This window comes from Saccoglossus kowalevskii, chromosome 12 (assembly GCF_978046115.1).
Source record: "Saccoglossus kowalevskii chromosome 12, keSacKowa6.1, whole genome shotgun sequence".
NCBI lineage: Eukaryota > Metazoa > Hemichordata > Enteropneusta > Harrimaniidae > Saccoglossus > Saccoglossus kowalevskii.
Window position 1 is genome coordinate 551,096 of NC_140652.1, and position 12,999 is coordinate 564,094.

The window sequence follows — 12,999 nt, forward strand, 5'->3', positions numbered from 1 at the left end:
TAAAAACGAGAAAGACAATAATTTTGAGAAAAAAAGGTGCCGAAGGCCATTATTGCACCACACAGTAAGCATGAATTCAACCATTTGCGGTCTCACGTCATTTCCAGACAGTTTGAAATTTTTGGAAAAACGTCTTTTTTTTTAAGATATTTGTGAAACTAAAACACTTCAATGTTCTTTTAAATAGTATGGTACAAGTAAAAATTATGACAATTTGAACAACAGATGTTTTATTTTCTCGAAAACGGGCAAAACATAATATGCTGACCCAAAGCAAGTCGACGAAGTCATTTCCGGTCCTGTGGATTTTCAGACTGTTCGAAAATTTCGGAACAATAACTTTTGAACACTGATTTGCTCAACTAACAAACGCTAATGTTGAAAATCATCATAAAGTCATCATAAAGAATAATAATAATAAGTTGGCGTTTTCCGAATAGCCAGTACGGAAAATGTCCTACATGTATATACACTTTGTCTTAACCTTTCCTGTTTATTATTCAAATTGCAATCATTCAAACAAAAGAGATGCAAATATCAACATTACCAGTGGTGGTGAATAAACATAGCATTGTCTTTGAAACTTTTACGCACAAATTAAACTTGAGTTGTTTATTTTTAACCAACTTACATGACATTCGATGTTATTTTGACTTCCACATTTGAAAATTTAGAGTACATTTCATAAATCAAGAAATATTGTGAGATAATATTATCAAAATAGTAAGAGGTATGAAGCCGTGCTAATTACAGATTGTGTGTGTGAAGCCATGAGCACATCTGTTTTTGTACAATAGTAAATTGCAAATACTCGCAAGCGTCATATAAAACAACATTGCATTGCTTTTCAATGGCACAGATTGACAGCCCAAATAGTGGGCAATTTTGATAAAAAGGACTGTAAAAATAAAAGATAACAAATTTAAACAATGTTTAAACTTCATAATAATTGACCTATATTGCGTCCTTGAAAACAAAAATAGTTTGTATGTGAATGAAGAGCGCAGAATGATTCGTTTGTTGGTCCCCGTTCGGACACAGTCTGAAAACGGGGACTTATGTTTTGACTCTGTGCGTCTGTGCGTCCGTATCTGTACCTGTATCTTAGGAATGCCTGAACCAATCACAGTCAAACTTCACAAATACATCATACATGATAATATACATATGCACGTCAATTTGTTTCACGATCTGATTCAAGATGGCCGAATGGCGGCCATTTTTGTTCTAAAAATCATCAAAATCAAGCATTTCTCAGCTGTTTACAGATGGATTTTGTTCAAACTTGGTATATATGTTGGACATTATAAGACCTTGATGCACATTATTTTGTTTTCAGATAAGATTCAAAATGGCCGACTGGCGGCCATTTTGTTTTAATAAATGTGGTTCTAGAGCCATATCTCTGACTTGCTGTGACTGATTATGTTCAAATTTTAAATATTCATTATACATCATGTCATAGATATACAGATATATTGGTTTGACGATCTTATCAAAAAAGGCCGAATAGTGGCCATTTTTGTGCTAAAAAATCATCAAAATCAAGCATTTCTCGGCTGTTTACAGATGGATTTTGTTCAAACTTGGTATATATTTTGGACATTATAGGACCTTGATGCACATCATTTTGTTTTTTCAGATAAGATTCAAAATGGCCGACTACGGCTATTTTGTTTTAATGAATGTGGTTCTAGTGCCATATCTCTGACTTGCTGTGACTGATTATGTTCAAATTTTATATATTCATTATACATGTATTCAAAATGGCTGATTTTGTTTTAATTAATGCTGTTCCAGAACAATATCTCTCAATACTCGTTTGACGATCAAATACAAATGTCAATCATTTAAATGTTCATAATCATAATCATATTCCTGACATGTTTATGTTCCAGCTTATTACTATAAACGAAACTATATATCTTAAATTCAATAACTAACGGGGACTGTGCCATGCATGGCTTGTTTCCAATACTTTCGTATTTTTCTATGCGCCTACAAATGTTATAACAGTATTTCACATATTTCGATGGTGTTGCTAAACAGACTTGAAAGTCATTGCCATAATTTCTTTTTTAACCCAGAATGGGGCACAGTATGAAATTTTCTCGATGGCACAAAATGAGGCACGCAGAATGATGGCACAACTATTGGGCGCACAATGCTTATTTTGGGAAATGCCCCGCCGCATTCCGGTTGCGCATAGTACCGATTTTGAGCCTCGCACATACCTCATTCACTGGTGGGTTTATATTGTGCTTTTGTTGGAGATGAACTTTAAGTGGAAATACAATATAAAACAAAGTGATTTCACAGAGCATTCAGATCATACTCAGATTTCCATCTGACTATTTTATGATATTTATACACTATGACATGCCTTGACTGATTTTGTTCAAAGTTGTTACAAATACAAGACGTATTTTTGTGTCTTGAAATGTTAACTGAGCAAAATACAAATATAGACTTTATACTTCAGCCAAAAGAAAGATGGATTAAAGATGAATGTACAAACTGTGAATGTAAAGCTGGTGAAGTAAGATGTGTTACGACAAGATGTCCTCCTATTTCATGCTTTGCTGTGAGTATTCTAATGTTATCAACATATTATTAAATTTTAATGGTGTACATTTGAGGATAGTGTGATAGCGCCCTCAAATGGACTAATTATCAGTCACTTTGTTTATTGGTCCCGGGTGCAAATCTGTCAAATCAGTTCAGTCATACTATTCGTAGCAGAACTAAAATTCATCATCAATATAATTTATTGGACTGTACACTTTACCAAAATCTGATAAAGTCAGTCTTGTTAGTTATTCGCAAAACCTATTCTACGCTAGAACATTGACAACCGTCATGTTGAGTGTGGCAGCAAAGAAAACCGGAGCAAAATCTCGTGGAAGACCCAGAAAAAAACCCACCGTAAGCGTCAATGAAGGAAGCGCTACCAGAAGTAGGGTGAGCCCCGACGTGGGCGCAAATTTGACATCCAAGATACTGTTCGAGTTCAAGACTCTAAAACATGAAGTCCAGCAACTACGTAACGAAATGTATGGTGACGGGCACGGGAATCAGCCCAGGAATCAACAACAGAGTGAAATCCTTGGAGAATTTGAAACAAATTCGCACGCTAAAATGGTGGCATCGAATCAAAGTTACAATATTCCTCAATTACAACAGATGGCTACCGCTGATGTCCAACTACAACACGATATGCAGGAAGCCCAACACCAGTACATCCCTAGTTTCATGAATCTGTCTGGCGGAACTAACGCAAAATTTGGTAAGTCACAACGCTTTCAGACTAGAAAGGACAATGCAACTTTTACCGTATCATGGCCGCATATGACAGCCCAACCCTGCCCATTCGGTGCTGGCAAAGAGATTAGTTTTGACTCTATGACAATCAGCGAATTCGTGGAGGGTTTTACGGCAATTCTGATGTCTTAATCATTGAGTGAAACTGAGAAGAATTTACATCTTCAGCACCTCAATATGCTAATGAGATTTGCGTCAGTCTACCCGTGGGACGCAGTTATAAAATACCACGACACGTTTCTGCAGGACATTGAATACGGACGATGTACATGGGAAAGTGATGGTCATGACTTGAAGGAACTTTATTTATATCCACGTGCAAGTGAGACAAAGTCAGCAAAATTGAATAAGTTAAAGTCAGGCACCTCTACTTCAGGAAGGGAAATGCGGTGATGGACACTCGTGCAAATACAAACATATATGCAGCGCATGTTATAAGTTGCGAAAGTTGATAGAAGACCACCCCTGATTGAGATGTCCATATAACGATCCTAAAGTAGGAGCAGAGAAAGCAAACCAACAAGAAAAGAAAATTCAGGTCAGCAAGTCATTCAAGTATACCAGTAACAGTAAACACAAAAATCGAAAATGTGACAAAACATATTATTATATTTTAATGACATTGAATACAGTGTGTGATGATAAAATGTTATTAGCAAACTCTTGTTCCAGTTTGAAAAGTAAAATTTAGAAATATTTATAAAAATGAAAGAAATGTGTTTGTTGTGTCGAAAGTCTAGACAGTTTTAGTTGCTGTATTTTAGAAAAAAATTGTTCAATATTTAGTTTGATTTAAAAAGTGTAGATTTAAATAAATGTTATTATAATATTCTGTATTGTGATATCAGTAGCTGTCATTGTATCATAATGATCATTTGATATCATTGATGTCATTGTATCATAATGATCATTTGATATCATTGCTGTCATTGTATCATAATGATCATTTGATATCATTTGCTGTCATTGTATCATAATGATCATTTGATATCATTGATGTCATTGTATCATAATGATCATTTGATATCATTGATGTCATTGTATCATAATGATCATTTGATATCATTACAGTCATGGTACCATAATGGACACTTGATATCATTGCAGTCATGGTACCATAATGGACATTTGATATCATTGCAGTCATGGTACCATAATGGACATTTGATATCATTGCTGTCATTGTGTCATAATGATCATTTTATATCATAGCTGTCATTGTATCATAATGATCATTTTATATCATTGCAGTCATGGTACCATGATGGACATTTGATATCATTGCAGTCATGGTACAATAATGGTCATTTGATATCATTGCTGTCATTGTATCATAATGATCATTTGATATCATTTGCTGTCATTGTATCATAATGATCATTTGATATCATTTGCTGTCATTGTATCATAATGATCATTTGATATCATTTGCTGTCATTGTATCATAATGATCATTTGATATCAGTGCAGTCATGGTACCATAATGGACATTTGATATCGTTGCTGTCATTGTATCATAATGATCATTTGATATCATTGCTGTCATTGTATCATAATGATCATTTGATATCATTGCTGTCATTGTATCATAATGATCATTTGATATCATTGCAGTCATGGTACCATAATGGACATTTGATATCATTGCTGTCATTGTATCATAATGATCATTTGATATCATTGCTGTCATTGTGTCATAATGATCATTTTATATCATTGCAGTCATGGTACCATAATGGACATTTGATATCATTGCAGTCATGGTACCATAATGGACATTTGATATCATTGCTGTCATTGTATCATAATGATCATTTGATATCATTGTATCATAATGAGCATTTGATGTCATGGTACCATAATGATCATTTTATATCATTACAGTCATGGTACCATAATGGACATTTGATATCATTGCTGTCATTGTATCATAATGATCTTTTGATATCACTTGCAGTCATTGTATCATAATGATCATTTGATATCATTGCAGTCATGGTACCATAATTGACATTTGATATCATTGCAGTCATTGTATCATAATGATCATTTGATATCATTGCTGTCATTGTATCATAATGATCATTTGATATCATTGCAGTCATGGTACCATAATGGACATTTGATATCATTGCTGTCATTGTATCATAATGATCATTTGATATCATTGCAGTCATGGTACCATAATGGACATTTGATATCATAGCTGTCATTGTATCGTAATGATCATTTGATATCATTTGCTGTCATTGTATCATATTGATCATTTGGTATAATTGCTGTCATTGTATCATAATGATCATTTGATGTCATTGCAGTCATGGTACCATAATGGACATTTGATATCATTGCAGTCATAGTACCATGATTTACATTTGGTATCATTGCTGTCATTGTATCATAATGATCATTTGATATCATTGCAGTCATGGTACCATAATGGACATTTGATATCATTGCAGTCATGGTACCATAATGGACATTTGATATCATTGCAGTCATGGTACCATAATGGACATTTGATATCATTGCAGTCATGGTACCATAATAGACATTTGATATCATTGCTGTCATTGTATCATAATGATCATTTGATATCATTTGCTGTCATTGTATCATAATGATCATTTGATATCATTTGCTGTCATTGTATCATAATGATCATTTGATATCATTACAGTCATGGTGTCATAATGATCATTTGATATCAGTGCAGTCATGGTACCATAATGGACATTTGATATCATTGCAGTCATGGTGTCATAATGATCATTTGATATCAGTGCGTCATGGTACCATAATGGACATTTGATATCAGGTGCTATCATTGTACCACAATGATCATTTGATATTAGTTGCAATCATTGTACCCTAATGAACATTTGATATTAGTGCAGTCATTGTACCATAATGATCATTTGATACCAGGTGCTGTCATTGTACCACAATAATCATTTGATATCAGTTGCAATCATTGTACCCTAATGATCATTTGATATCAGTGCAGTCACTGTACTATAATGATCATTTGATGTCAGGTGCTATCATTGTACCATAATGATCATTTGATATTAGTTGCAATCTTTGTATCATAATGATCATTTGATATCAGGCGCTGTCATTTATCATAATGGAAATGTGTGTCAAGTGTGTACCTCTGTGTATGTGTGTGCGTGCGTGAGTCCTTTATCTTAGACATGCCTGAACCAATTACATTCAAATTTCACACATACATAATATTATACATATGCACATCAATTTGTTTGATGATCTGATTTAAAGTGGCCAAATGGTAGCCATTTTTGAGTGTAAAAATTAGCAAAATCAAGCATTTCTGGCATTCCCCAACTGGATTCTAGTCATTTGTTGACGGTTTTCATTTCAACTTGGTACACACATTGAACATTTTAGGACTTCTATGCACATCGCTTTGTTTTGCAGATCGGATTCAAAATGGCTAACTGGAACCATTTTGTTTTCATGAATGCAATTCTAGAGCCATATATCTTACATGCTTTGACTTATTATATTCGGATTTCATATATTTATTATACATCATGTCATAGATATACAGATGTAATGATTTGAGGATCTGATTTAAAATTGGCCAAGCGGTGGGCATTTTGCTGTTCCAGAGCAATATCTCTCAATATGAATAAGTACTCTTTTGACGATCAGATACAAAGATGACTGAATGTCATTTTAATGTTAAAAAATCATCATAAAGCAAGCATCAGCTTCTGGATCCATATCTCTGACATGTTTATGTTCAAACTATATTTCGATAAACAAAACAATATATCTTAAATGTGATAGCTATCAGGAACTATGCAATGCTTGGCTTGTTTTTAGCTCCGCTGTTGACATTGTCGAGCGGAGCTTATCATATGAGTGATTGTCCGTCGTCCGTGTCAATGTTTTACTTTTTCGACTTCTTCTTGAGAACTACAAGCCTGAATGCTTTGATACTTGGTGTATATGTACCTTGGGTAGACCTCTCTTGTTCATTTCATGATGATATCTTCAATTCTCTAATTTTGGTGAATATTTTTGTAATTTTTGGTAAAAAGTGATATTTACGACTTCTTGTTGAAAACCGCAAGTCCAATTGCTTTGATATTACATATATAGGTACTACATGTGGACCTGTCTCAGATTTGTTCATTTTGTAATGATATCTTTAATTCTCTAATTTTGGTAAATATTTTTGTTAAAAAGTGATATTTTCAACTTCTTGTTGAAAACCACAAGTCCAATTGCTTTGATATTACATACATAGGTACTACATGTGGACCTCTCTCAGATTTGTTCATTTTGTAATGATATCTTTAACTTTCTAATTTTGGTGAATATTTTTGTCATTTTTGTTAAAAAGTGATATTTTCAACTTCTTGTTGAAAACCACAAGTCCAATTGCTTTGATATTACATATATAGGTACTACAAGTGGACCTGTCTCAGATTTGTTCATTTTGTAATGATATCTTTAATTCTCTCATTTTGGTGAATATTTTTGTCAGTAATTTTTGATAAAAAGTGATATTTTGGACTTCTTGTTGAAAACCGCAAGTCTGATTGCTTTTATATTACATATATACATGTAGGTACTACATGTGGACCTCTTTCAGATTTGTTCATTTCGTGGTGATATCTTCAATTACTTAATTTTGATGATTATTTTTGGTGAAAAGCGATATTTTTGAATTCTTGTTGAAAACAGCAAGTCCAATTGCTTTGATACTATAAATATTGTTCATTTTCTAATGATATCTTCTGTACTTTAATTGAAATGTGCATTGCTAACAGCGGAGCTATCTCAGCCGACAGGCTGCTTGTTTTTTTTTTAGTTTTTAAAAAATTACAATAAAAAATATTACAAATTACAAAAAGTTCAAATATAATTAAATCTAATAAATGTGATGTGGTCACTCTTGTTTAATTGTAGGATGAAACTCCAGCCATTACTCCTGGTGTTTGTTGTCCAAGTTGTGTGTCTAGTAAGTATTGTGTGTCTAGTAAGTATTGTGTGTCTAGTAAGTATTGTGTGTCTAGTAAGTATTGTGTGTCTAGTAAGTATTGTGTGTCTAGTAAGTATTGTGTGTCTAGTAAGTAATGTGTGTCTAGTAAGTATTGTGTGTCTAGTAAGTATTGTGTGTCTAGTAAGTATTGTGTGTCTAGTAAGTAGTGTGTGTCTAGTAAGTAGTGTGTGTCTAGTAAGTAGTGTGTGTCTAGTAAGTAGTGTGTGTCTAGTAAGTAGTGTGTGTCTAGTAAGTAGTGTGTGTCTAGTAAGTAGTGTGTGTCTAGTAAGTAGTGTGTGTCTAGTAAGTAGTGTGTGTCTAGTAAGTAGTGTGTGTCTAGTAAGTAGTGTGTGTCTAGTAAGTAGTGTGTGTCTAGTAAGTAGTGTGTGTCTAGTAAGTAGTGTGTGTCTAGTAAGTAGTGTGTGTCTAGTAAGTAGTGTGTGTCTAGTAAGTAGTGTGTGTCTAGTAAGTAGTGTGTGTCTAGTAAGTAGTGTGTGTCTAGTAAGTAGTGTGTGTCTAGTAAGTATTGTGTGTCTAGTAAGTAGTGTGTGTCTAGTAAGTAGTGTGTGTCTAGTAAGTATTGTGTGTCTAGTAAGTATTGTGTGTCTAGTAAGTATTGTGTGTCTAGTAAGTATTGTGTGTCTAGTAAGTATTGTGTGTCTAGTAAGTATTGTGTGTCTAGTAAGTATTGTGTGTCTAGTAAGTATTGTGTGTCTAGTAAGTATTGTGTGTCTAGTAAGTATTGTGTGTCTAGTAAGTATTGTGTGTCTAGTAAGTATTGTGTGTCTAGTAAGTATTGTGTGTCTAGTAAGTATTGTGTGTCTAGTAAGTATTGTGTGTCTAGTAAGTAATGTGTGTCTAGTAAGTAATGTGTGTCTAGTAAGTAATGTGTGTCTAGTAAGTAATGTGTGTCTAGTAAGTAATGTGTGTCTAGTAAGTAATGTGTGTCTAGTAAGTAATGTGTGTCTAGTAAGTAATGTGTGTCTAGTAAGTAATGTGTGTCTAGTAAGTAATGTGTGTCTAGTAAGTAATGTGTGTCTAGTAAGTAATGTGTGTCTAGTAAGTAATGTGTGTCTAGTAAGTAATGTGTGTCTAGTAAGTAGTGTGTGTCTAGTAAGTAGTGTGTGTCTAGTAAGTAGTGTGTGTCTAGTAAGTAGTGTGTGTCTAGTAAGTAGTGTGTGTCTAGTAAGTAGTGTGTGTCTAGTAAGTAGTGTGTGTCTAGTAAGTAGTGTGTGTCTAGTAAGTAGTGTGTGTCTAGTAAGTAGTGTGTGTCTAGTAAGTAGTGTGTGTCTAGTAAGTAGTGTGTGTCTAGTAAGTAGTGTGTGTCTAGTAAGTAGTGTGTGTCTAGTAAGTAGTGTGTGTCTAGTAAGTAGTGTGTGTCTAGTAAGTAGTGTGTGTCTAGTAAGTAGTGTGTGTCTAGTAAGTAGTGTGTGTCTAGTAAGTAGTGTGTGTCTAGTAAGTAGTGTGTGTCTAGTAAGTAGTGTGTGTCTAGTAAGTAGTGTGTGTCTAGTAAGTAGTGTGTGTCTAGTAAGTAGTGTGTGTCTAGTAAGTGGTGTGTGTCTAGTAAGTGGTGTGTGTCTAGTAAGTGGTGTGTGTCTAGTAAGTGGTGTGTGTCTAGTAAGTGGTGTGTGTCTAGTAAGTGGTGTGTGTCTAGTAAGTGGTGTGTGTCTAGTAAGTGGTGTGTGTGTCTAGTAAGTGGTGTGTGTGTCTAGTAAGTGGTGTGTGTGTCTAGTAAGTGGTGTGTGTGTCTAGTAAGTGGTGTGTGTGTCTAGTAAGTGGTGTGTGTGTCTAGTAAGTGGTGTGTGTGTCTAGTAAGTGGTGTGTGTGTCTAGTAAGTGGTGTGTGTGTCTAGTAAGTGGTGTGTGTGTCTAGTAAGTGGTGTGTGTGTCTAGTAAGTGGTGTGTGTGTCTAGTAAGTGGTGTGTGTGTCTAGTAAGTGGTGTGTGTGTCTAGTAAGTGGTGTGTGTGTCTAGTAAGTGGTGTGTGTGTCTAGTAAGTGGTGTGTGTGTCTAGTAAGTGGTGTGTGTGTCTAGTAAGTGGTGTGTGTGTCTAGTAAGTGGTGTGTGTGTCTAGTAAGTGGTGTGTGTGTCTAGTAAGTGGTGTGTGTGTCTAGTAAGTGGTGTGTGTGTCTAGTAAGTGGTGTGTGTGTCTAGTAAGTGGTGTGTGTGTCTAGTAAGTGGTGTGTGTGTCTAGTAAGTGGTGTGTGTGTCTAGTAAGTGGTGTGTGTGTCTAGTAAGTGGTGTGTGTGTCTAGTAAGTGGTGTGTGTGTCTAGTAAGTGGTGTGTGTGTCTAGTAAGTGGTGTGTGTGTCTAGTAAGTGGTGTGTGTGTCTAGTAAGTGGTGTGTGTGTCTAGTAAGTGGTGTGTGTGTCTAGTAAGTGGTGTGTGTGTCTAGTAAGTGGTGTGTGTGTCTAGTAAGTGGTGTGTGTGTCTAGTAAGTGGTGTGTGTGTCTAGTAAGTGGTGTGTGTGTCTAGTAAGTGGTGTGTGTGTCTAGTAAGTGGTGTGTGTGTCTAGTAAGTGGTGTGTGTGTCTAGTAAGTGGTGTGTGTGTCTAGTAAGTGGTGTGTGTGTCTAGTAAGTGGTGTGTGTGTCTAGTAAGTGGTGTGTGTGTCTAGTAAGTGGTGTGTGTGTCTAGTAAGTGGTGTGTGTGTCTAGTAAGTGGTGTGTGTGTCTAGTAAGTGGTGTGTGTGTCTAGTAAGTGGTGTGTGTGTCTAGTAAGTGGTGTGTGTGTCTAGTAAGTGGTGTGTGTGTCTAGTAAGTGGTGTGTGTGTCTAGTAAGTGGTGTGTGTGTCTAGTAAGTGGTGTGTGTGTCTAGTAAGTGGTGTGTGTGTCTAGTAAGTGGTGTGTGTGTCTAGTAAGTGGTGTGTGTGTCTAGTAAGTGGTGTGTGTGTCTAGTAAGTGGTGTGTGTGTCTAGTAAGTGGTGTGTGTGTCTAGTAAGTGGTGTGTGTGTCTAGTAAGTGGTGTGTGTGTCTAGTAAGTGGTGTGTGTGTCTAGTAAGTGGTGTGTGTGTCTAGTAAGTGGTGTGTGTGTCTAGTAAGTGGTGTGTGTGTCTAGTAAGTGGTGTGTGTGTCTAGTAAGTGGTGTGTGTGTCTAGTAAGTGGTGTGTGTGTCTAGTAAGTGGTGTGTGTGTCTAGTAAGTGGTGTGTGTGTCTAGTAAGTGGTGTGTGTGTCTAGTAAGTGGTGTGTGTGTCTAGTAAGTGGTGTGTGTGTCTAGTAAGTGGTGTGTGTGTCTAGTAAGTGGTGTGTGTGTCTAGTAAGTGGTGTGTGTGTCTAGTAAGTGGTGTGTGTGTCTAGTAAGTGGTGTGTGTGTCTAGTAAGTGGTGTGTGTGTCTAGTAAGTGGTGTGTGTGTCTAGTAAGTGGTGTGTGTGTCTAGTAAGTGGTGTGTGTGTCTAGTAAGTGGTGTGTGTGTCTAGTAAGTGGTGTGTGTGTCTAGTAAGTGGTGTGTGTGTCTAGTAAGTGGTGTGTGTGTCTAGTAAGTGGTGTGTGTGTCTAGTAAGTGGTGTGTGTGTCTAGTAAGTGGTGTGTGTGTCTAGTAAGTGGTGTGTGTGTCTAGTAAGTGGTGTGTGTGTCTAGTAAGTGGTGTGTGTGTCTAGTAAGTGGTGTGTGTGTCTAGTAAGTGGTGTGTGTGTCTAGTAAGTGGTGTGTGTGTCTAGTAAGTGGTGTGTGTGTCTAGTAAGTGGTGTGTGTGTCTAGTAAGTGGTGTGTGTGTCTAGTAAGTGGTGTGTGTGTCTAGTAAGTGGTGTGTGTGTCTAGTAAGTGGTGTGTGTGTCTAGTAAGTGGTGTGTGTGTCTAGTAAGTGGTGTGTGTGTCTAGTAAGTGGTGTGTGTGTCTAGTAAGTGGTGTGTGTGTCTAGTAAGTGGTGTGTGTGTCTAGTAAGTGGTGTGTGTGTCTAGTAAGTGGTGTGTGTGTCTAGTAAGTGGTGTGTGTGTCTAGTAAGTGGTGTGTGTGTCTAGTAAGTGGTGTGTGTGTCTAGTAAGTGGTGTGTGTGTCTAGTAAGTGGTGTGTGTGTCTAGTAAGTGGTGTGTGTGTCTAGTAAGTGGTGTGTGTGTCTAGTAAGTGGTGTGTGTGTCTAGTAAGTGGTGTGTGTGTCTAGTAAGTGGTGTGTGTGTCTAGTAAGTGGTGTGTGTGTCTAGTAAGTGGTGTGTGTGTCTAGTAAGTGGTGTGTGTGTCTAGTAAGTGGTGTGTGTGTCTAGTAAGTGGTGTGTGTGTCTAGTAAGTGGTGTGTGTGTCTAGTAAGTGGTGTGTGTGTCTAGTAAGTGGTGTGTGTGTCTAGTAAGTGGTGTGTGTGTCTAGTAAGTGGTGTGTGTGTCTAGTAAGTGGTGTGTGTGTCTAGTAAGTGGTGTGTGTGTCTAGTAAGTGGTGTGTGTGTCTAGTAAGTGGTGTGTGTGTCTAGTAAGTGGTGTGTGTGTCTAGTAAGTGGTGTGTGTGTCTAGTAAGTGGTGTGTGTGTCTAGTAAGTGGTGTGTGTGTCTAGTAAGTGGTGTGTGTGTCTAGTAAGTGGTGTGTGTGTCTAGTAAGTGGTGTGTGTGTCTAGTAAGTGGTGTGTGTGTCTAGTAAGTGGTGTGTGTGTCTAGTAAGTGGTGTGTGTGTCTAGTAAGTGGTGTGTGTGTCTAGTAAGTGGTGTGTGTGTCTAGTAAGTGGTGTGTGTGTCTAGTAAGTGGTG

The 12,999-nt window shown here is 36.5% G+C and overlaps 1 protein-coding gene and 1 pseudogene across 1 annotated transcript in view; both read left to right on the forward strand.

Annotated features, from left to right (window-relative positions):
- Positions 1 to 12,999, forward strand: part of LOC100329038 (kielin145) — a 69,272-nt gene that overhangs the window by 40,200 nt on the left and 16,073 nt on the right. Inside the window, exons 20-21 of the mRNA XM_085506274.1 lie at positions 2,483 to 2,584; positions 8,266 to 8,317. Of these exons, the coding sequence (XP_085362400.1) occupies positions 2,483 to 2,584; positions 8,266 to 8,317 (154 nt within the window). The remainder of the gene's footprint in view (positions 1 to 2,482; positions 2,585 to 8,265; positions 8,318 to 12,999) is intronic.
- LOC144358016 (uncharacterized) lies at positions 2,860 to 4,012 on the forward strand (annotated as a pseudogene).